Below are 24,158 nucleotides of genomic sequence, written 5' to 3' on the forward strand. Positions count from 1 at the left end.
TTCCTCCGAACTACATAGGTCACTTGCATGACCTTGAGTCCATGTGGGGTCAAGGACCTCATCGTCTTCCACATCATCTTCCACCCAGTCTTCACCCCTGCCTTCCTTGTCGGTCTGCACATTTTCAAAAGCCCCAACAGTTGGCACCTGTGTTTCATAATCATCCGAGACGTGCTGTGATGGTCCTCCCATGTACTCATCTTGAAACATAAGTGATTGGGCATCGGTGCACTCAATCTCAATGTGTTTATTAACTGAATTTGACCGCAGTTTATAACCCTGGAATTTCACACATGCTGATGCTGCAAGGCCAGAAGAATAGTGGAATATGGCAAAACAAAAATGTTTTTAAAAATCAAGAAAATTATGGCTGTATTTCAAGCTTAAATTGCACACTGACTAATCCAGATGTTGTATATTGCCAAAAAAGTGTTTTTTTGGTAACAGAATATGAAAGCTGTATATATTAAACTTGAATTTAACACTTGCAGATCAGGAAAATAGTGTTTTCTTGGCAAAAAAACGTGTGTTTTTAAAAACCCAGAAAATGATGGCTGTATTTATAGCTTAAATTGCACACTGACTAAGGCCTCATGCACACGATTTTTTTCTAAGGTCCGCAAAAACGGGGTCCGTAGGTCCGTGATCCGTGTCCGTTTTTTCTTCCGTGGGTCTTCCTTGATTTTTGGAGGATCCACGGACATGAAGAAAAAATTGTTTTGGTGTCAGCCTGTCCATCCCAAACGGATCCGTCCTGACTTACAATGCAAGTCAATGGGGACGGATCCGTTTGACGTTGACACAATATGGTGCCATTGCAAATGGATCCGTCCCCCATTGACTTTCAGTGTAAAGTCAGGAGTCCCTATTATACCATCGGACCGTAGTTTTCTCCAATCCGATGGTATATTTTAACTTGAAGCGTCCCCATCACCATGGGAACGCCTCTCTGTTAGAATATACTGTCGGATCTAACAGAGAGGCGTTCCCATGGTGATGGGGACGCTTCAAGTTAGAATATACTAAGAACTGTGTACATGACTGCCCCCTGCTGCCTGGCAGCACCCGATCTCTTACAGGGGGCTATGATCAGCACAATTAACCCCTCAGGTGCCGCACCTGAAGGGGTTAATTGTATGTATCATAGCCCCCTGTAAGAGATCAGCGGCTGCCAGGCAGCAGGGGGCAGACCCCCCTCCCTCCCCAGTTTGAATATCATTGGTGGCCAGTGTGTGCCCCACCCTCTATTGTATTAATATCATTGGTGGCACAGTGTGCGGCCCCCCTCCCTCCCTCTATTGTATTAATATCATTGGTGGCACAGTGTGCGCCCCCCCCCCTCTATTGTATTACTACTGCAGAACACTACTGCAGTCCTGGTTGCCATGGTTACTTAGCAATATTAGAAGCATCATACTCACCTGCTGTGCTGTCTGTGACCGGCCAGGAGCTCCTCCTACTGATAAGTGACAGGTCTGTGTGGCGCATTGCTTAATGATCTGTCACTTACCAGTAGGAGGAGCTCCCGGCGCAGCAGGTAAGTATGATGTTTCTAATATTGCTAAGTAACTATGGCAACCAGGACTGCAGTAGCGCCCTGGTTGCCATGGTTACCGATCGGAGCCCCAGCGATTAAACTGGGACTCTGAACGGAACTCTCCGCTGCCACCAATGATCGGGGGGGGAGAGGGGAGGCCACACACTGTGCCACCAATGATATTAATACAATAGAGGGAGGGAGGGGGGCCGGGCGGGGCCGCACACTGTGCCACCAGTGATAGTACAATAGAGGGAGGGAGGGGGGCCGGGGGGGAGGGGCGCACTGGCCACCAATGATAATAATACAATAGAGGGAGGGGGCCGCACTGGCCACCAATGAAATGAAAACTGGGGAGGGAGGGGGGTCTGCCCCCTGCTGCCTGGCAGCCCCTGATCTCTTACAGGGGGCTATGATACGCACAATTAACCCCTTCAGGTGCGGCACCTGAGGGGTTAATTGTGCTGATCAGGGCCGCCATCAGGGGGGTACAGCCAATACCCCAGTAAGGGGCCCAGACCCTGGGGGGGCCCAGCCAGTTCAAAAAAAAAAAAAAATTTATTTCCCCCCCCCCCCCCTCCCATTTGTCAGTGACTTGAGTTGAACTTTATTGCATCGCTAGAGGGGGGCAATTGATTATTCCTTGCTAGTGATGTCCGGTTCATGAACGAATCATTCATTTGAATCGATTCAGTTCACTGAACCGGAGGAGTCGATTCACCTGACTGAGCCGATCCGAGTGAAACAGCTCAGTCTGACCCAGCAGACAATAGCAGAGACTTCGGCAGCAGGGAGGGGAGGGGCTCGGGAGGCGTGTAATCTGATCCTAGAGTGGAAGCTGCTGCTGCCAGCCCCTCCCCTCCCCACCCACCAACCAATCAGAGCTGAGGAAAGGCAAGCACTAGCAGCTCTGAGTCTGAGTCACTGACACAAGTACAGGGAGTCTGAGAATCGAATGAGTCACAGGTTAAAAGAATCTAAAGATCCGACTGCAAGCAGCGTTTTGGTGTCCACCTCCAGAGCGGAATGGAGGCGGAACGGAGCCAAACGGATGCATTCTGAACGGATCCTTATCCATTCTGAATGCATTGGGGCAAAACTGATCTGTTTGGGGCCGCTTGTGAGATCCCTGAAACAGATCCCACAGGCGGATCCAGAAACGGCAGTGTGAAAGTAGCCTATGCCGCATACTGAGCTGAGCTATTTCAAAGGCTCCAAATTATTTATTTTCATATTGATCCTTATGTTGTCTACTTGGCTCGGCAGCTCTATGTTGTGTGGTCTTTGCTCGGGGGTAAAATGCAAAGCTGTTTTCTGGATTATGCCACAGGGCCAGGATCCTCCATCACTTATTGTTATTAACCCCCCCCCCCCTTGCCAGCCCACCCAGCCCTATTTAGCTTTGTGTTCTGCTTTGAAAAAAAAATGTTTAGGCCATGAAGGGGTTAATTAAGTGTTGGAGGGGGTGGGGGGTGTTATTGTGCATATTGTGTTTGGGATCCATTTAACAAGTTTGACCAGTTGGGTTTGAGAGTGGTTGAGTGTCATCCACAGATCCCCCATAAAAGTGTCATCCACAGATCCCCCATAAAAGTGTCATCCACAGATCCCCATAACAGTGTGTCATCCACAGATTCCCCCCTAACAGTGTTCGTCATCCACAGATCCCCAATAACAGTGTGTCATCCACAGATCCCCCATAACAGTGTCATCCACAGATCCCCAATAAAAGTGTCATCCACAGATCCCCCACAAAAGTGTCATCCACAGATCCCCCATAAAAGTGTTCGTCATTCACAGATCCCCCATAAAAGTGTTCGCCATCCACAGATCCCCCATAACAGTGTTCGTCATCCACAGATTCCCCCCATAACAGTGTTCGTCATCCACAGATTCCCCCCATAACAGTGTGTCATCCACAGATTCCCCCATAACAGTAAGTCATCCACAGATTCCCCCCATAACAGTAAGTCATCCACAGATTCCCCCCATAACAGTAAGTCATCCACAGATTCCCCCCATAACAGTGTGTCATCCACAGATTCCCCCCATAACAGTGTGTCCTCCACCGATCCCCCCATAACAGTAAGTCATCCACAGATTCCCCCATAACACTGTAACAGTAAACCTTGTGCTTTTAAGGTGTTTTTTCTTAAATGTGCCAGGGGAAGATTGCTAGGGCAGATTAGAACAGGTAGTGTAGTTAGTGTTAGTGGAGGGTCCTGCTTAAAAGAGTCTACCTTGTCGTGGTAGCAGGCTTCATATTATTTGGTCAAAAATTAATTCCTTACTGAAATCGCTGATTATCACTTTTTACTGTCTTTGTAGTTGTAAAAAAATAAGGAAATTGGGGGTAGGTCCTTGGGGGTGGAGGGGAGGTGGAGTCAGGACGAATTCTGAAGGGTAGGGGGGGGGCAGGCCTTGAGCTGTGTAAGGGGCCCCAAAATTTCTGATGGCAGCCCTGGTGCTGATCACAGCCCCCTGTAAGAGATCGGGTGCTGCCAGGCAGCAGGGGGCAGTCATGTACACAGTTCTCTGTATATTCTAACTAGAAGTGTTCCCATCACTATGGGAATGCCTCTGTGTTAGAATATACTGTCGGATCTGAGTTTTCACGAAGCTTTCGGATCCGTCTGTATGAAAGTAACCTACGGCCACGGATCACGGACGCGGATGCCAATCTTGTGTGCATCCGTGTTCTTTCAAGGACCCATTGACTTGAATGGGTCCGTGAACCGTTGTCCGTCAAAAAAATAGGACAGGTCATATTTTTTTGACGGACAGAATACACAGATCACGGAGGCGGATGACAAACGGTGCATTTTCCAAGTTTTCAACGGACCTATTGAAAGTCAATGGGTCCGCAAAAAAATCACGGAAAACGGAACAACGGCCACGGATGCACACAACGGTCGTGTGCATGAGGCCTAAGCCTGCAAATGTACCAGATGCTGTAAATTGCCCAAAAAATTCTGATTTTTAATATTCCCAAAAGCTCAGATGCAGTGCTAGTTCACTGAGCTTACATAAAATGTCCGCCCCACACCTAACTGACTTATACATTTTTTTTTTTTTTTCCAGTCACTGGGCTCAGGGCAGGATAAAAAAAACACAATGTATGTAGATAGCGGAGTTCGATTCAGGTTTTGAGCAAAGATGCAGTCCTATTCTCTCCCTGAAATCACCCGCTGCATCCTCTCCCTACTCTTAGCACAGCAGAGTGACGTGCAGCGCTACGTGACTCCAGCTTACAGGGCTGCCATCAGAAATTTTGGGGCCCCTTACACAGCTCAAGGCCTGCCCCCCCCCTACCCTTCAGAATTCGTCCTGACTCCACCTCCCCTCCACCCCCAAGGACCTACCCCCAATTTCATTATTTTTTTACAACTACAAAGACAGTAAAAAGTGATAATCAGCGATTTCAGTAAGGAATTAATTTTTGACCAAATAATATGAAGCCTGCTACCACGACAAGGTAGACTCTTTTAAGCAGGACCCTCCACTAACACTAACTACACTACCTGTTCTAATCTGCCCTAGCAATCTTCCCCTGGCACATTTAAGAAAAAACACCTTAAAAGCACAAGGTTTACTGTTACAGTGTTATGGGGGGATCGGTGGAGGACACACTGTTATGGGGGGAATCTGTGGATGACTTACTGTTATGGGGGGAATCTGTGGATGACTTACTGTTATGGGGGGAATCTGTGGATGACTTACTGTTATGGGGGGAATCTGTGGATGACTTACTGTTATGGGGGGAATCTGTGGATGACTTACTGTTATGGGGGGAATCTGTGGATGACTTACTGTTATGGGGGGAATCTGTGGATGACTTACTGTTATGGGGGGAATCTGTGGATGACTTACTGTTATGGGGGGAATCTGTGGATGACTTACTGTTATGGGGGGAATCTGTGGATGACTTACTGTTATGGGGGAATCTGTGGATGACTTACTGTTATGGGGGGAATCTGTGGATGACTTACTGTTATGGGGGGAATCTGTGGATGACGAACACTGTTATGGGGGGAATCTGTGGATGACAAACACTGTTATGGGGGGAATCTGTGGATGACGAACACTGTTATGGGGGATCTGTGGATGACGAACACTTTTATGGGGGATCTGTGGATGACGAACACTTTTATGGGGGATCTGTGGATGACACTTTTATGGGGGATCTGTGGATGACACTTTTATGGGGGATCTGTGGATGACACTGTTATGGGGGATCTGTGGATGACGAACACTGTTATGGGGGGAATCTGTGGATGACACTGTTATGGGGATCTGTGGATGACACACTGTTATGGGGGATCTGTGGATGACACTTTTATGGGGGATCTGTGGATGACACTTTTATGGGGGATCTGTGGATGACACTCAACCACTCTCAAACCCAACTGGTCAAACTTGTTAAATGGATCCCAAACACAATATGCACAATAACACCCCCCACCCCCTCCAACACTTAATTAACCCCTTCATGGCCTAAACATTTTTTTTTTCAAAGCAGAACACAAAGCTAAATAGGGCTGGGTGGGCTGGCAAGGGAGGGGTTAATAACAATAAGTGATGGAGGATCCTGGCCCTGTGGGATAATCCAGAAAACAGCTTTGCATTTTACCCCCGAGCAAAGACCACACAACATAGAGCTGCCTGGCCAAGGAGACAACATAAGGATCAATATGAAAATAAATAATTTGGAGCCTTTGAAACAGCTCAGCTCAGTATGCGGCATAGGCTACTTTCACACTGCCGTTTCTGGGTCCGCCTGTGGGATCTGTTTCAGGGATCTCACAAGCGGCCCCAAACAGATCAGTTTTGCCCCAATGCATTCAGAATGGATAAGGATCCGTTCAGAATGCATCCGTTTGGCTCCGTTCCGCCTCCATTCCGCTCTGGAGGTGGACACCAAAACGCTGCTTGCAGTCGGATCTTTAGATTCTTTTAACCTGTGACTCATTCGATTCTCAGACTCCCTGTACTTGTGTCAGTGACTCAGACTCAGAGCTGCTAGTGCTTGCCTTTCCTCAGCTCTGATTGGTTGGTGGGTGGGGAGGGGAGGGGCTGGCAGCAGCAGCTTCCACTCTAGGATCAGATTACACGCCTCCCGAGCCCCTCCCCTCCCTGCTGCCGGCGGCTCTGCTATTGCGTGCTGGGTCAGACTGAGCTGTTTCACTCGGATCGGCTCAGTCAGGTGAATCGACTCCTCCGGTTCAGTGAACTGAATCGATTCAAATGAATGATTCGTTCATGAACCGGACATCACTAGCAAGGAATGATCAATTGCCCCCCTCTAGCGATGCAATAATGTTCAACTCAAGTCACTGACAAATGGGAGGGGGAAAAATTTATTTTTTATTTTTTTTGGAACTGGCTGGGCCCCCCCAGGGTCTGGGCCCCTTACTGGGGTATTGGCTGTACCCCCCTGATGGCGGCCCTGCCAGCTTATATAGAGCCTGGGTCACATGTGTAGTGTTCCACTAGGTAAATGTGGGCACTACACAAGGGTCAATTGGGCCACGTTGTTACCCACCTCCTGTGGGACAGGGTCATTGTATTTTATGTAATGTTTTTATGTGTATTTTCCTGTTATCTCCTGTGTACCAGGCCTGTTAGGGGTGTAGTTCCTCCTCTTAGGCAGTAGAGGGAGCTATGGAACCCCCTAGTTTATATAGACAGGTCCAGTCCAGGGAGAAGTAGTGTGTGGTTAGGAGCCGGTGTGACTTTAGCTAGGCAGCAGCTGAAGTGCAGCTTCTAACATGCAGCTAGACAGTCCATGGTACTAGCCTGCATCCAGGAGAAGAGTTTGCCTCCTGAGAAACCAAGTTCCTTTACAAGTTCAGCGCAGAGTCAAGTTTATTCCAGCCAAACAGAGAGCTGAAGGGCAGAAGGATATTTCTACAGTAAGGAGACATATACCAGAGGAAGTGTAATGGGGCAATGGGGCATACGGGCCTTGGAGAAAGCCAGACAGGAGCTGAGGAAAATACAGCCTGATCTGTAAGTGTTATTCCCTCTGTGTATCGTGCAAGGACTTTGCCTGCCGTTTATATAAAGCCTGCCTGTTACAATCTTTTTCATGTGGAACTAACTAAAGAACTGTAAATACTTGAACTGTTTCAGTAAAAGGAAGTTCTGGTTCACTGCAACTTGTGTTCCTCAATTATTCCTACAACAAATCGGTGTGCCACCGTTACCGGCACTGGCGTCACGAACTTAAAGGGATCTTGCCACCGGCATATTAAACCTGCAACACCCAGGGCACCTCACCTACCACCCGGCCTGGTCCCTATACATAGAGGGTGCCCCAGAGGATCCCTGTGCCAGCCTCTCCATCACTGCTGTACGCGTGCCCAGGGTATATATAAAAACTGAGTACCAAAAACACCCTTGGTTAGTAACTGTGACCTCACCATCGCTCACCCTGCAGGGCTGCGTACTGCACATGCTACACTGGTCAATCACAGCCATGCCATTAACAGGCAGGTTTGTGATGGCTTCTAAGGTCAGACAGTTAAACGCTTGTTGCTTGGCTGGTCTGCAGCCTTTTAAAAAGTGCCAAGAAAGCGCTGAACACCAAACCCAAACTTTTACTGAAATGTTTGGGTTCGGAGTCCAAAAATCCTAAAGTTCGGTACGAACTTGAACTTTACAGTTCGGGTTTGCTCAACCCTAGTCACATTCCTTCATAATTTATTTAAGAACAAGAGCTCATTTAACCCTTAGACATACAGAGTTGATGTCTTGCAGTCTTGAGCAGGCGCAGACGTTGCTCTACTTTCCCCTGTGTGAACTGGGGCTAGTGCTCAGTGAACTGTCCTTCAGCATTGCAAGAGTTAATCCTTTCCTTGTGCTCTCAGCCCAGCTGTTGATTGATCAACCTTCCTATTTAGCTGTGGATCCACCTCCTCACCTGAGATTTAACCCATAGGATACCAGCGCCATATATGTACAGCGCTGAAAACTAGGTCTGAAATCCAGTGTCGTACAGCTACCGCGCTCTGATCGGATGGGCATAGAAGACCTAACTCCTTACATGACCTAACTCCTTAGGTGAACACCGTAAAAAAAATAAAACAAAAACTGTGTCAAAAAAGCAATTTTTTTTCACCTTACATCACAAAAAATGTAAAGCAAAGCAGTCAAAAAGTCATACGCACCCCAATATCATACCAATCAAACCTCAAACCGTCACCTTATCCTGCAAAAAATTAGACCCTAAAAAAAAAAATTATGGCTCTCAGAATATGGAGACACTAAAATGTGATTTCTTTTTTTTCAAAATGCTGTTTTTGTATAAAAAAAACTTAAATAAATAAAAAAGTATACACATTAGGTATTGCCGCATCCATAAGAACCTGCTGTATAAAAATATCACATGAACTAAATGGTGTAAAAAAGCCATTTTTTGTCATCTTAAATCGCAACAAGTGTAATACCAAGCGATCAAAAAAGTCATATACACCCTAAAAGTACCAATCATACCGTCATCTCAAACCGAAAAAACTTAGCTCCTACATAAGACAGTTGCCCCCCAAAAAATAAAAAAAAACTATGGCTTTAAGAATATGGAGACATGGGGAGGAGTAAAGTGAAAAGAAGGCAGAGCAGCCTGGGCACCTACACACTGAACGCCGCCCCTGGGCACTTGCGAGTGCTCATTTGCATATTAATTAAACTTCGTTTTTCCTGCTGATGCAAGTCTAACCCTGGTTTCACACGCGTTTTTATGCGCGTTTTTTGTAATAGTAAACGCGCGTTTGACGCGCGTTTGGGTGATTGACAGCAGTGTTGTCCAAAGAGTCTATGGCCCAAACGCGCGTCAAACGCCCCAAAAAAAGCTCCTGTACTTGTTTGAGCGTCGGGCGTTTTACAGCGCGTTCAAACGCGCTGTAAAACGCGAAAATGTGAACCAGCCCCATAGGGAAGCATTGGTTTTCATGTGTTGCGCGTTTTACAGTGCGTAGGAACGCGCTGTAAAACGCTCAAGTGTGAACTTAGGGTAAAGAAAAGAACAAAGGTACAGTTACAATCCTGCATAGGTGTCCTACAGAGCCATGTAAGCACTGTGTATGGCCATATGGAGGTGACCGACTCCCTTTAAGTCACAGAGGATTGTCTACACCGGAGACACTTGTAGGACTGTGATACTTCTTAGGTTTTGATGGGTTTTCAGCCCATGGATCTAAACAGGAATATACCATAGGTTCCCATTCACAGACAGCAAACAGGGATATTAAAAATATTTAAAGTCTATTGGAAACTTTATACACAGATTAAGCTTGAGTTACGATAGAGTCTAACCCCTCCAAACCACTAGAAAAGATTGAACTTAATCAGACAACTCACCAATAGTGGTTTCTATGTATGCAGATCCGCACTGATGATCTGAAGGACAGGTTAAGCTGGGACCCGAGCATGTCGCTTCGCTAGAAAAGCAGTGTGTACATGAAAGAGCATAGCCTAAAGAAATGGGACACAGTCAGGACATTTATTACCTATTAGTTCTTTGCCAGCACATTTTTTTCTGATGCAACGGTCTGAGAATAATGTATAATAGCTTATGTAGCACTATGAACAGGATCAGAAGTAAAATCTTACCAGTCATTGGGGGGTTAACATTAAAATAAATGTTAGTTTATGGTAATATTTTTATTATTAGTTTTATTATTTCTTCTTATTATTAGTATTGCTATTTAATATTATTTTTAAGATTAAGACTATTATGAACAAATCCATAAAAATAAGTAAATAAATAATAAAGCAAATATAAAACAAAGGATGATTCAGGTCTTATAATGTTTCTGAAAACTTACTTGTCGCTGCAAGAGCCGAGAGGAGGCTGAGAATTCCGATCAGGGAGCTCATGGCTCAGTTCTTGAAGGCAGGATGTAATGTGAGATGACACTCTCGAGGATCGAGGTTCTTAATTTAATATTGTTAGGGTGGGACTTGAGAAAGGAAAGAAGAAACCTACCAAGAAACGAAACAAACTTTACCTCTTCTGTGATTTTGTAATTTTGTGAAACACCTTTGTTTGGTTTGTGAAAGAATTGTGTAAAAAAAATTCTGAATTTTAATGCTAAATGTTAACCCTGCACATACATAAGAGGTATCAGGCTCACATCTTCTATCATTCTATCCCCTTTCCCCCTAAATCAGTCGGGGAGAGATGAATGAATATCTTAAAATTTGGTTTGGGTCCGATTCATCCAAAATCACCTTTGTGATTAGATTCAGGTCCAAATAATTTCTAACTAAATCCCTCTCATCCCCAGAATCAAATCACTTCAAATTAGATTATGTTAGAATAAAGAGTTTTTGTTTCCCTTAATCCTTACATGGACGGCGCTGGGAAGTTCTCTAAACATGGAGCCCACTCGTGCGTGCAGTGGGCGCCATATCCAGCGGGCCTGTGACTAATGTCCATGACTGGCAGTAATGCAGATCACAGGCATTTAAAGGGAACCTGTCACCTGGATTTTGGGTATAGAGCTAAGGATATGGGTTGCTAGATGGCCGCTAGCACATCCGCAATATCAAGTCCCCATAGCTCTGTGTGCTTTTATTGTGTAAAAAAAATGATTTGATACATATGCAAAATCCAGGTGACAGGTTCCCTTTAAGCCTTTAAATGCTGTGATTAAGTGTGACCAAGGCATCTTAATAGCGGGAAAACCTAGAAGTAAGTGGACCAACAAGTAGCAAGTCTTATGGATTTGGAATATAAGGAGCTGTCACTGGAGGAGGAAGAGCGTGTCATTGGTAGAGGAGCAGGAGGATGATGACACCTGTCACAATGACCCGTCATCTCAATGGGGGGAGTGGAGCCAGAAAGAATCGGGTCCTTGGACTAACACTGCCCAGAATGGTAAGCTGTATGTATGCTTGCTTGCTTACATACTGACAGGCGTATCATTCACAAGAAGGAGTCTAATGATTACTGGATCGCCATGCTTTTAGACCCTCGCTATCAAAGCAACATGGGAGAATGTTTTCCTCTTGCTGAAAGGGAGGCCAAATTATGCTATTACCAATAAACACTGTGTATGCAGCTTGCCACAGCTTTCGGTGGTTCTGACTGGGGCCCCTTTCCACCCCCTGCAGAGTTACCCATCTCCCCCATCTCTGCTACCACAAGCAGCAGAAGCCACAGCAGCAGCAGCCAAATCAGTACCATCAACATGATGGAGCAATTCTTTCATGTTCAATGCCAGGCTGATGCAAATCAACAAATGGAGATGTACCACCTCAGCATCCAGGTCCAATCCTACCTGGACTCTGGTCTTTCTCCAGGGGATACTGTTTCCTGACCCCATGGACTTTTGGTTAGTTAGATTGGAGCAGTGGGCCAAACTGTGCCAGTGAGCTCTCTCTGTTCTCTCTTCCCCAGCCTCCAATGTTATCTCAAAGAGGATTTTCAGCACAACAGGAGACTTTGTGACACCCAAACAGACCAAGTTGTCCTCCGCCAGTGTACAAAACATCACTTTTGTCAAAATGAACAAGTTATGGATCAGTGAGGATTTTCACACTCCTCTGACTGGGGTCAATGTATAGATCTGCCCTTGCTGATTGTCACTGATCAGCGGATGTGAACCCACTGTGCCACTATCTAGTAATACTCTAGAGGGAAGTAACTAAGCAACTACCCGGATTTCACTAGAGCCTCAGATGGTGAGGATAGGCTTGACCGTCAGTAATTGCCAGGGGCTACTCCAGAGCATAAACCAGTCAGTGGCAGCTGGTCCAGGCAGACCAGGAGGTACCTGAGAAGGTACCGACAGTAGAAACGTGGTCAGACAGGCAGGGTTGTTACCAGGAGCAAAAAGACAGGAACCGGAGGAAGAGGCAGAGACATAGTCAACAAGCAATGGGCAGGTGGCACAGGAACAAGGTCAGACAATCCGGGTCGCAAGCAGGCAGGGATCAGACTAGAAACAAAGTCCAGGAACAAAGTATAAAGTCAGGAACACGAGTGGTCAGCAAGCTCTTTAGCACAAGATGAGGACCTAGACTCTGAGGCGTCTGGGTAAAGGGCTGAGCCACTTAATTCAGTAAAAAAGAGAGATACTTAATCACCAGTCCGCAAGAATTCTGCTGCAGGTCCGAGTAGTGTTGTGGGGTCGATCACACTTTCATGGAATGTACATATAGGGTTCGGACCGCGCGTATCGTAAATAGATGGTATAAAACAGTTTTTTTCTCCTTCTCCCTTTAGAAAGGTACCGAGGTCTGCAGATGTCCTATTTGTGGATATCCTGCAACTTGTAAAAGAATGCAATAGTGTAAATCCGTATGGCAATGCACAGATTGTACTTACACGGCACTCCACCAACAACAGGCGTATCAAAGGTATCCTCCGCAGCTTGTTTAGTTCTTTGTGGCGAAGGTCCATGTTCACACGCCAGCACACAGAGCCCAACCACGGACTTAATTACAGCACACACCACATGAGTCTGCTAGTGTTCCCAACTTCTTTTGATTTAGAAATTTAAACATGCACTTTAAAATCGCATTAGAAAAAAAATCCCAGCATCTTTTTTCCTTGCCCGACCCAGGTTTTGCTCCTTGAGTTTCTTCAGGGGCACACATCTTCTCTCCCTCCCCTTCTGTTCAGCTCCTCCTGCTCTATAATATGCAGCCTGCAGATTACTTCACAATTTCATGGTGACAGATTCCCTTTAAGGTATAATTTTTGGATGCCTGTGCAGCAGATGCTACTCTATCTTCTAACATTGATATGTGTGTGTATGTATAATCAGTGGTAGGAATCTGCAACCATTGAGCCACAGTTTTTTCTTCCATAACACTGTATGTTTAAACACTGATAAGAAATTATTTTTGGAATGTTTCTAACAGGAAAAACATAACACATGGGATGGCGCAGTCAAACACGCATTTACCCATAACTACAGTATATATATGTCAGTGTCACTGTGATATTTGCAATTGCTGTCATGGCATTCCAGAGCTTAAGGCCGAATGCACACGACAGTGTTTCATGGCCGTGATCGGTCCGTGGTAACACGGCCTGGATTCCTTCTGAGAGCAGGAGCGCACGGTGTCATTGGTTGCTATGACGCCGTGCGCTTGATGCCGCTGCTGCACTACAGTAATACACTCGTATAGATCATACCAGTGTATTACTGTAGTGCAGCGGCGGCATGAAGCGCACGGCGTCATAGCAACCAATGACGCCGTGCGCTCCTGCTCTCAGCAGGAATCCAGGCCGTGTTACCACGGACTGCTCACGGCCATGTGCATTCGGCCTAAGAGGAGAGAGTGGAGGAGAGAAAGAGAAAACATTCTTAAAAAACAAAATACATTTTTTATTTTATTTTTTCTTTCTAGGAGATTAGAGGGTGTTATATACCGATTTTCAGGGCAACTGAAACAACTTTGACTTGTGACTAATTGGATCCGAACTGAACCTTTTGAAAAATTGGCTGGTTTGCTTCTCGGCCTTCTGGCTATGATCAAGGCATGACCGTATGTAGTCAGAGGGTGCGAAGTTTGAGGTGATCTGTTTTTTTTTCAATAAAGGGGACAACTTTTTTTTTTTCTGTGGCTCAGGCTGACAGTTCTTAAAGATGGCTGGAATCCCTAACACCGTTCGTTTGGAAGTGGACCCAAAGGATATAAGGAAAAACACTTTGGAGTTTATGGTGGCAGAGCTCAGGGAAAAGAAGGCTGGAGCTGAGAGACATCACACCTACAGTGTCCAGAACTTCCATAAGCAAGGTGTGTATGTTATAACCTTCCTGAATGAGAATTTATGTTTGGGGGTTATATGAATGGTTCCGAAGCCATTCAGAAGATCCTGACTTGATGGGCGTAAAGGTAACTCTATTCTTTGGCCTTTAGGAAATTACAATTGTTGTGCATGTCTATAATCCATTTACTGAAGTTAAGTTGCTTACGGATTTTTTGTTGAAATATTGTGACTATATGGGGAAGGTAGGTAGTCCCTCAGCTGAATCGTCTTGGCATTTTTAATTACAAGTACCGATTCAAAGTTAAGTTGAAGGTGGATCTGCAGTCATCCATCAGCTATTTTTTCTGTGGCTGGAAATAGAGGTTTCCTGATGTATCCTGGACAGCTGACATATTGCCGGAACTGCTATTCCTTTGGACACACTCAGGAGAGATGTGAGAAAGGAGTGTGTTGCAGGAACAGTAAAAAGAAGGGACATACCGCTGGTGAATGTCCAGCCCCTAGGCCATGTGATATATGTGGGAAGACAGATCACATGTATAGGAATAGCCCAAGTGCTACAGCCCAAAGACGTGAGAACATGAGGCACAGAGGCAGCAACAGATAGTCCAGGATGAGCGGCGGAACAGAGAAGATTAAGAACTTTTGCTGCTATGGTGAGTGAGGGTGTGAGGAGAGAAAGAAGAGAGGGGACTGTGTTGCGCCATGCTACTGAACCTGATGGCTCACCCTGCTCTGAAGTACCTCCTGTAAGAACCTTGGAGGAAATTGTAGAGGATTTACCAAGTGCATCTGACCCAGCAAATATTGGAGAATTTCTATATGGTGAGGCGTCTGGGGGAGGGTGGACTGGAAAGAGTCAAATGGAGCGTGGTGGGAAATCTGATACGGAAGAAGAAGAGAACATTTCCGTTATACAGAAGGGTAAGATTGTCTAGAAGCGAAGGGACCAGAAACCAGCAACCCCTTTGAGAGCTTGGGAGAGGAGAGTATGGATTCTGGTGGAGGTGGCAAAACAGTATGACTCTGATCATAAGTTACCTGGGAAATATGGCTGAATTAAGAAATTTTATTTTTTGTTAGATAAGAGTATGGGTTTTAATATCCCCTCACAGAATGTGAGTATTTAAAAGTAAGGTCGGCGTGGCCAGCAGCCAAGATGGCTGGATGCATGTAAGAGGAGCTCCGTGGCTGGCACTACAGATCAGGATAAATCCTGGTTAACAACCTCCATTCTAGCGCAAATAGACCCCTGGCTGAGCCCTACAGCATATAGAAACCAGCGCATAGAGGACTTACCCTTCAGAAAGCACAGAGGGAGCTACGTCGGGAGCTAGGACATGTTTGCCATGAGGGAGGTCTAAGCGGTGGACTTGCTGTGCTCTCGGGGGCACTAGACCTGGTGAGAAGCAAGGGGAAGTGATCGGGAGGGGGTGGACAGGATCACTGCAGCGTAGGAAAAGAGTTCAGCCACACACAGCCTCCTTCAGTTTCCCGCCATCTTGGCGGCACCTCTGCAGCGCTGGGAGGAGGGGGAAAAAACAGATAGACGCAGGCTCCAGCTTCAGCAGCACCCCCCCATCTCACACAGTATAGCCACAACCTTATGTATAAAGTCAACAAAGAAGCAATCGCAGACTGCCTGACCTTATATACAGTCCACTGCTTTACCTGTAGGAGTACAAGACAACTCCAGGAAAATATCCCCTGTCTTTAACACCAGCTTTATTATATAAGAAAGCACATAGCACTTCCAAGAGCCCTCGAATCAGCTTCACCTATTGCATACCGGCTACTATCCTGATATAACAATGGGGCCACAAAAAGCACAGAGCACTGCTGAAATATTGCGAGAATTTGAGGGTGCCCGTTCACCACTACCACAGCGGAAAGTGCACACCAGGGCAAGCACAGCATCAGATTTATCAGCCCCTATAACTGCCTCTGAGGAGGATCATGAAGAGCTCACTCTTAAACAAGTATCAGCTCAAGTCCTGGAAGCCATTACTGCATGTAAGACATCTCTCTCAGGGAAATTAGATGAAGTCAAGATTGATCTGGGACTACTGCGCCAAGACCTGCAAAACCTGTGAGAAAGAGCTCAACACGCTGAAGAGCGTATATCACGTAAGGAAGATGCTACTGTTCCCAGATCTATATCTGATATTCCAGAGTGGAGCTCTGGAAGCAAAAAGCAGATGACCTAGAAAATAGACTCCATAGAAATAACATTCATCGGCTTGCCTGAAAGTGCAGAGGATCGCACACCGGATGAGTTTATAGAAAAATGGTGCCACGCTGGACAGGATACAAGATACACAGAATACAACAAAACAAATGTCTAGGCAGAAAGCTGGGGATAAAGGTCACCTCCTGACAAATCCCTGCCAGCTCTCCCTAGACTTCTATGCCCACATTCAGACCCTGAAGGTGGGAATGAACGTGTCCTCGTGCCTAAGCTGAAGATTCCCTAAAATCCCTAAGATGGTGAAAGGGGAAAGAGGCAGCCTGCTCCCTCAGGACCTGGAGAGGGCAGGCGTCTCTCTAACAGCCTAGACAGACAATCACAAGAAAACAAAACCAACTTATCTTGTACTGAGCAGGAACAGCAATCCTTCCCTCCTTCCTTCCTCTGAACAAGACAGAAGCTATAACCCGCACAGGACACTGGTAGTGGGCGTAATTTAAGCTCATACCAACGATCCCACCCAGCGCACCTAAAGGGAGGCGGATACAGCTCAACTCCAAAACAATAACAAAAGGCTACACATGTGCTGCTAACCTAGCAGACCTCCGCACATGACCTGAGCAGGGCATGACAGTACCCCCCCCCCTTCCTTCTACAGGTGACCTCCGGACACCCCAGACCAACTTTATCCAGGTGGGATCTGTGAAAAGCCCTCACCAGTCGGCTGGCACTAACATCCACAGCCGGAATCCACATCCTCTCCTCAGGGCCGTATCCCCTCCAGTGTATCAGGTACTGAAGAGAACCCCGAAGAACTCTTGAGTCGAGAACCCTAGAGATCTCGAACTCTAAATTTCCATCAACCAGAACAGGGGGAGGAGGCAATGGCGATGGTTCCACCGGTTTCACAAATTTCTTCAGCAAAGACCTGTGGAACACATCATGGATCCTCCAAGTCTGCTGAAGATCCAGACGAAACGCTACTGGATTGACCATCGCAGAAATTTTGTAAGGTCCAATAAATCTTGGACCCAGTTTCAGAGATGGTACTCTCAGTTTAATATTTTTAGTAGATAACCACACCAGATCACCCACACACAGGTCCGGACCAGTCATACGTCTCTTGTCAGCCATTCGCTTATATCTCTCACCCATCTTCTCTAAATTCACCTAGATCCTCCACCAGATAGAAGACAAGGCAGAAGAAGATCTCTCCTCCTTTGGCATCCCAGAAGATCTAGTCCCAGAAAAGGTACCAAACTGAGGATGAAAACCATATACATCCCAAAAAAAGTGCTGCACTGTGGCTGCAAAAACCAAACAAAAAAAAAGGCACATACATGTGTCAATTCCCCTTCATGATTGTTACCTTGTTGTGGTGAAGGGGCTTGCGTATCACAATAAAGCGACTACCTCTATGAGTGTGTTGGCAATGGCAATGTTGGCACACCCCAGATGATAAGGTTGTTGCTTCATTGTGAACAGACCAAAAGCGATCGGCTGGATAATTTAGCATAGAAAAAACATTAATTTTCTTTGTGATCATCTAAGGTGATCATTAAAGCCCACTAGGCCAACAATGGGTCCATACTGCAGAATCATTGTTTTCTGAGTCACTACAGAAAACTTTCTGCTTTCTGCTAGCAAAGAAGAAAAATAGAAGGAAATAAACTTCGACATCAAGTACGGGGATACGGACAAAGGCACACATACTGAAGCCGACATTTCAGGTACACTGTTTAAAACCAGCTAAGCGCCTGTATGTTGATACACCTTCATGTGCCAGTAACCATATATCTGCAATACCTGTACACCAACTTGCAATAATATATATGTCCCTTAGCGCAGTATCTGAATATATCACATTGCAATTAGTGTCTGAAGAGGTTGACGATGAGGATGAGACACAATTGTCAATAAGTGAGGTTGTTATTAAGTCAACAAGTTAGGAGGATGACTAGAGTGAGAAAGTGGAAGAGGAGGTGGTGGACGATGAAATCACTGACCCAACCCGGGAAGGAGGCAAGCAGATTGAGGACAGCAGTACCGAGGGGGAGGGATCCGCAGCACCACAACAGGCTGGAAGAGGCAGTGGGGTGGCAAAAAGGAGAAGATGGGCCACACCAAACAGGCCCGCAACTGTTCCGTGGAGCACCCCCTTGCGTCAATCTCCCTTGCCAAGGGGTAGGTGTTCCACAGTCTGGCGCTTTTTTGAGGAAAGTGCAGATGATAAAAGAATTGTCATTTGTAACCTGTGCCGGACCAAAATGAGAAGGGACCTGAACACTAGCAACCTCACCACCACCAGCATGATCCGCCACATGGCATGAAAGCACCCCAATAGTTGGGCCGAATGCCTGGGTCCACAATCGGTGTCTGCGGGTCACACCACTGCCTCCTCTTCCCTTGTGTTACGTGCTGGCCAATCCCCTGTCCAAGACGCAGGCCCGGATGCCAAGGATTGCGGGCCCTACTTCCTTTAGGATTTCCGCCACCACCTACATTAGTTGCTGCAACCCCCCTTTTCCCCCTCCTCCTCCACTTTTACCTCTGAATTCTCATCTTGCAGCACCAGTCAGTCATCAGTTAGTAGCTGAAAGCAGTGGGGAAGCGGCAACAGGCTGTGCTGACACTAATTTGCTTAGGTGACAAACAGCACACCACCGCAGAGCTGTGGCAGGGTATATGGGACCAGACTGAGCTGTGGCTCTCTCCACTCAACCTACAACCAGGCATGGTTGTGTCTGATAATGGCCGTAACTTGGTGGTGGCTTTGGAGCTCGGCATCGCCGCTCACCATCTGTGCTGATTCCTCAAAGTTGCATGAAACCTTACAGAGGTCAGACATCCATGCCCATTTGTCGCTTGTGAAGAGCGGAAGCTGACTGGAAAGGCGACAACCATGTTGCAGCTGGTATTCCACTACTGCTCTCTGCTGCTCACAAAACCTGGCCAACATGTGTAACGTGGAGTTCCAGCAGAGGGCAGTAGTGGAATACCAGCTGCAACATGTCTCCTTTCCAGTCAGCTTCCACTCTTCACAAGCGATGAATGGGCATGGATGTCTGACCTCTGTAAGGTTTTATGCAACTTTGAGGAATCAACACAGATGGTGAGCGGTGATGCCGCTATTATCAGCGTAACCATCCCACTGCTGTGTCTACTGAAACACTCACTGCTGACAATGAAGGCGGACGCATTGCATGTGGAAGAGGTGGAAATGGGGGAAGACAGTACACTGGGTGATAGCCAGACCACCCTCAGTTCATCTTCTCAGAGCGAATTGGAGGATGATGATGAGGAGAAGGAGCAGGAGATGATTGCCTAAACTACAGAGGGTAGTACCATAGCAGGTTTATTCAATCTATTCAGCGTGGATGGGCCGAAGAGGAGGAAGAGGATGAGGAGATTAAGAGTCATCCTCCTGATGAGGACAGCAAAGTCTTGTCTGTTGCGACTTTATGTTATGCTGCCTTTCTCGTGACCCTCACGTTATACGCATTTTGAGCAACACCTATTACTGGCTGTTCACCCTCTCGACCCCTGCTACAAAGAGAACTTCACATCTCTCATTCCTGTGGTGGAGAGGATGAGCTACCAAAGCTGGCGGCAGAGTACGTAGTTTCTTGGGCAACCAAGGAAGGGAGACAAGGGGAACACACAGCAGTTCCAACAGAGGCAGGGCAATATTCTCCAAGGCCTGGGACAGTTTCATGACACCCCGCCAGCACCCTCACCCTGATGCGCGGCCTAGTGTCACAAGGAGAGAAAAGTTTTGGAAGACAGTGAAGGAGTACGTAGCAGACCATGTCAGCGTCCTCAGTGATCCCTCAGTGCCTTACAACTACTGGGTGTCCAAGCTGGACACGTGGCACGAACTGGCACTCTACACCTTGGAGGTGCTGGCCTGCTTTGCCACCAGCGTTTTGTCAGAGTGAGTATTTAGTGCTGCTGGGGGCATAATAACTGATAAGCGCATCCGCCTTTCAAACTGAAAATGCTCACAGGTTGACTCTTATCAAAATGAACAAGGCCTGGATTGCCCCTGACTTCTCTACTCCACCAGAGGAAAGTGGCTGAACATAAAGGCACTTTAAATGTGGCTTTTTTTTATAAACAATTTTTATTGATTTTAAACAATAAAACATTTTCCAAAGCACAAGGTTACAGTAGGTTGAGTATCAGACATTTCCTGACACAGCAGGATAGAAATGAATCTCAATCAGATGTCAAAATATGCATGTACAGAGGGTAGAGAGAGAGTACATTATAAATATGATTATGTAGAGATCACAGAGGTCAAAGGGGGGGGGGACACATTTTTCTATGATTAAGGTAGGTACATGGGGGGGGGTCATGAGAGACCGGTTGGTTTAAGATACATTTCTGTAACTCTTCCAAGCGGTCCAAGTAGAGAGAAACTTATTTCTAGTCCCTAATTCCCAATTAGAGAGCTCCTCAAGGCGGTAGATTTGGTCTACTCTGTTTTTCCATTGTTCAATGGAGGGGGTTTCAGCAGAGCGCCACATTGTGGGGATTAGGAGCCGGGCTGCTGATAGCAGGTAGAATAACAAGGATGATTTTCGATTGCCAGTAGTTGTTATGTCAAAGGATAAAAGGGCAATTTCAGGGGTGCAAGGGGAGTTGGATTTGCATATATTATTGCTCATCTGGAAAATTTGTTTCCACCATGCAGATATTGGAGGGCATTTCAACCATGCATGCATGAAGGTTCTTTTTTCAGAGCCACATCTCCAGCATGTATCGGGAATGTCGGGGTACAGGAGAGCTATTTTATCAGGAGTTTTGTACCACCTAGACACCGTGAGAGTTAATGTGAAATATTGAGGAAGATACTGGTTTCTCTATCAGAAAATTGTCTGTTTAGGTATTTTTCCCATAGACCAACAAAGGCAGGTTGGGGGGGGGGGGGAGATTAAGTTTTTTTTATAGAGAAGGGAGATCAGTTTGGGGGAAAAGGGGAGTAACAAGCATTGGTTAGTAAGTTCTCAAGCCAGTTAGGGAAGTTCTTGCTGGACAGAGAACTAGCTCGCAAGAGTAATTCAGCTTTGAGGAATTTAAGAGTGAGGAAGGTGGTGGATGGGATATTTAAGGAGGAAGCGAGCTCCAGTTCAGGGAGAACACAACCATCCTTATTAAAGAGGTCAGTTACAAGGGTGGAGGATGTCATGGGTTTTGGAGGGGCTGATGATCTAATCTCCACAGGAGCTAGGGAGAGATCTTTAATTTGCAAGAGGGGGGAGAGAGGCAATAGGTCACTGTGGTTAGAGGTGAACCAATTCCACATTTTAATGGTAGAGCGTATCATGGAGTTAGTCACTGGACATGGGGCCGTTAGAGGCTTATCTGTCAATAACAGCGACCTGAGGGGGGAGTTAAAGTTAGCATTCTCTATTGAGAGCCAAAGTTTGTGGCAAGGGATGCGGATCCAATCAATTGCTCTACAAAGGTGGATGGATTTCATATATAGCTCGGGATCAGGTAGGCCAATACCTCCCAAGTGTTTAGGTTTGGTTAGGGTGGAAAGAGAGATTCTGGACTTTTACCCTTGCCACAGGAATTGGCGAATGAGACTATTTAGTTTTTTTTAATCATATTAGGCAACACTTGGAGGAGATAAGTAAGCCTAGGGATGACCAAAGACGTTACCATATTTTTTCTGCCAAACCAAGAAAGATGATGTCCCTCCAGTGAGTCCAATTGAGCGGCAATGGATTTTAGGAGGGGAGTGTAGTTCAAGTGAAATAAGTCAGGCAGATGAGAGTTTATTTTAATACCTAGGTATGTTAGGTGTTGTTCAGTCTAGTTGAATGGAGAGTTTGATTGAAGGGCCTTGCAAGAAGGGGGTAGGCCAGTGTGCAGGATTTTTAAAGTTAGATAAGGAGCTAAAATTGTTAATTAGTGAGAGTATCTTGGGCATGGATGTAAGTGGATTAGTGGTGAGAATTAGGAGGTCATCAGCAAAGGCAGCAAGCTTAAATTCTTGGGACCCAATTTTCAAACATTGTATGATGCTCTCCTGTCTTACTGCGTGCATGAGGGTTTCCATAACTAGGACAAAGATGAGGGGGGAGAGGGGGCAACCTTGGCGTGTTCCATTCTTAATCAGGAAACTGGAGGAAGCAAGGTTGTACACTCGGACCGAGGCGAAAAGCATTGTTGTACATTGCGAAAATGGCGTGTATATAAGGGGCAGGGAAGTTGAATTTGAGTAGCGTGAGTTTAATGTAAGACCAATCTATGCGGTAAAAAGCTTTTTCCGCGTCGGTGCCTAGTAGAACCAATGGCAACTTTTTATATGTGGTGTAATAAAGAGCATCTAGAATTTTGGTTGTATTATCTTTGCCCTACCATCCTTTTACAAAGCCCACCTGATCAGGGTGAATAAGGTTTGGTAGGAGGGATTGAATTCTTGTTGCAAGGGTCAATATTTAGGAGGGATATGGGGCGGTAGTTAGCACATAGGGTGGGATCTTTGCCCTCTTTGGGTATAATAGTAATCATTGCCTTTGTCATGTCTGTAAAGAGGGTGCAATTATGCAGGGCTAAATTACATACGCATAGCAGGTAGGGGAGTAATGTGGCCTGGAAGGTGGAGTAATAGATAGTTAAAAGCCTGTCAGCTCCTAGGCATTTACCGTTTGGAGAGTTTTTGAGAGCTAAAGTGAGTTCAGCAGTGGAGAATGGTTTGGACAGATCTTCGGATTGGGAAGGGGTTAAGAATGGGAGATTTAGGGTGTCTAAAAAGGATTTGGTAAGGAGATTTTTATCCGTTTTGGGCTGGATGACCATGGAAGGAGGTAAATTATAAAGGTCTTTATAGAAGAGGCGGAATTGTTCAGCAATGGCCTCAGGCGAAAAAAGTTGATGACCTTGGGGGAGTTAATTGAGGTTACGTATCTGGCGGGTTTTTTACGTTTAATGTGATTCATCATTAATTTTGAGGCCTTGTTACCATGGGCATAGAACTTATGTTGGGAGGAAAGGTAGTATTTGGCAGTTTTTTTGTTGAGTAGGCTTTTGAGTTCTGCTCTAAGTGTTGAGAGGTCAGATAGTTGTTGAGGAGCAAGGGATTGTTTATGCAACGCTTCCAAGACATGTATACGATCTAGTAGTGTCTAGTAGTAGTCATTTGCTGATGAAATGACCTTGTATAAATGCTTTATGGGCATCCCATAGCACTTGTGGGGAGATGTCAGGGGTATCATTAGTTTTAAAATATTGTTCTAGGAGGGAGGAGAAGTGGTTTTTATGGCCATCATCGCTCAATATGGACTCATTAAGTCTCCAAGTGGGGGACTTACCAGACTCAGGTAGGGAGCGTAAGGTGCAGAAAATCGGAGAATGGTCTGAGATGGTGATGTTTCCAATTTCAGGGTCAGTGCTTTGATGCAGGAAGTCTTTGGATATGAAGATATAGTCTATTCTACTATATGAGTGACCTGGAGCGGAAAAGAAAGTATAGTCAATAGTAGAAGGGTTTATACATCTCCATATATCAATCATACCCATTACGTGTAATTTAGCTTTGAGTTTTTTCAGAAGTTTAACTGATACTGGGGATTTTTTGGAGGACTTATCCAGTAGAGTATGTAAAGCAAGATTAAAGTCACCTGCTAAAATTAATGTACCTTCCTGGACAGATTCCACCAAAGAAAGAACAGATAGAAACCATGGGACCTGGT

General features: G+C 45.9%; 1 protein-coding gene across 1 annotated transcript in view; it reads right to left on the bottom strand.

Annotated features, from left to right (window-relative positions):
* Positions 1–23,927, bottom strand: part of LOC122927107 (phospholipase A2 inhibitor and Ly6/PLAUR domain-containing protein-like) — an 89,543-nt gene extending 65,616 nt beyond the window's left edge. The window contains exons 1-3 of the mRNA XM_044278690.1: positions 23,778–23,927; positions 10,363–10,519; positions 9,896–10,009 (exon numbers count right to left, since the gene is read on the bottom strand). Coding sequence (XP_044134625.1) covers positions 9,896–10,009; positions 10,363–10,414 — 166 coding nt within the window. The 5' untranslated portion in view covers positions 10,415–10,519; positions 23,778–23,927. The remainder of the gene's footprint in view (positions 1–9,895; positions 10,010–10,362; positions 10,520–23,777) is intronic.
* Positions 23,928–24,158: the final 231 nt, after the last annotated feature.

Source organism: Bufo gargarizans, chromosome 2, assembly GCF_014858855.1.
Source record: "Bufo gargarizans isolate SCDJY-AF-19 chromosome 2, ASM1485885v1, whole genome shotgun sequence".
In the NCBI taxonomy this organism is placed as follows: Eukaryota; Metazoa; Chordata; class Amphibia; order Anura; family Bufonidae; genus Bufo; species Bufo gargarizans.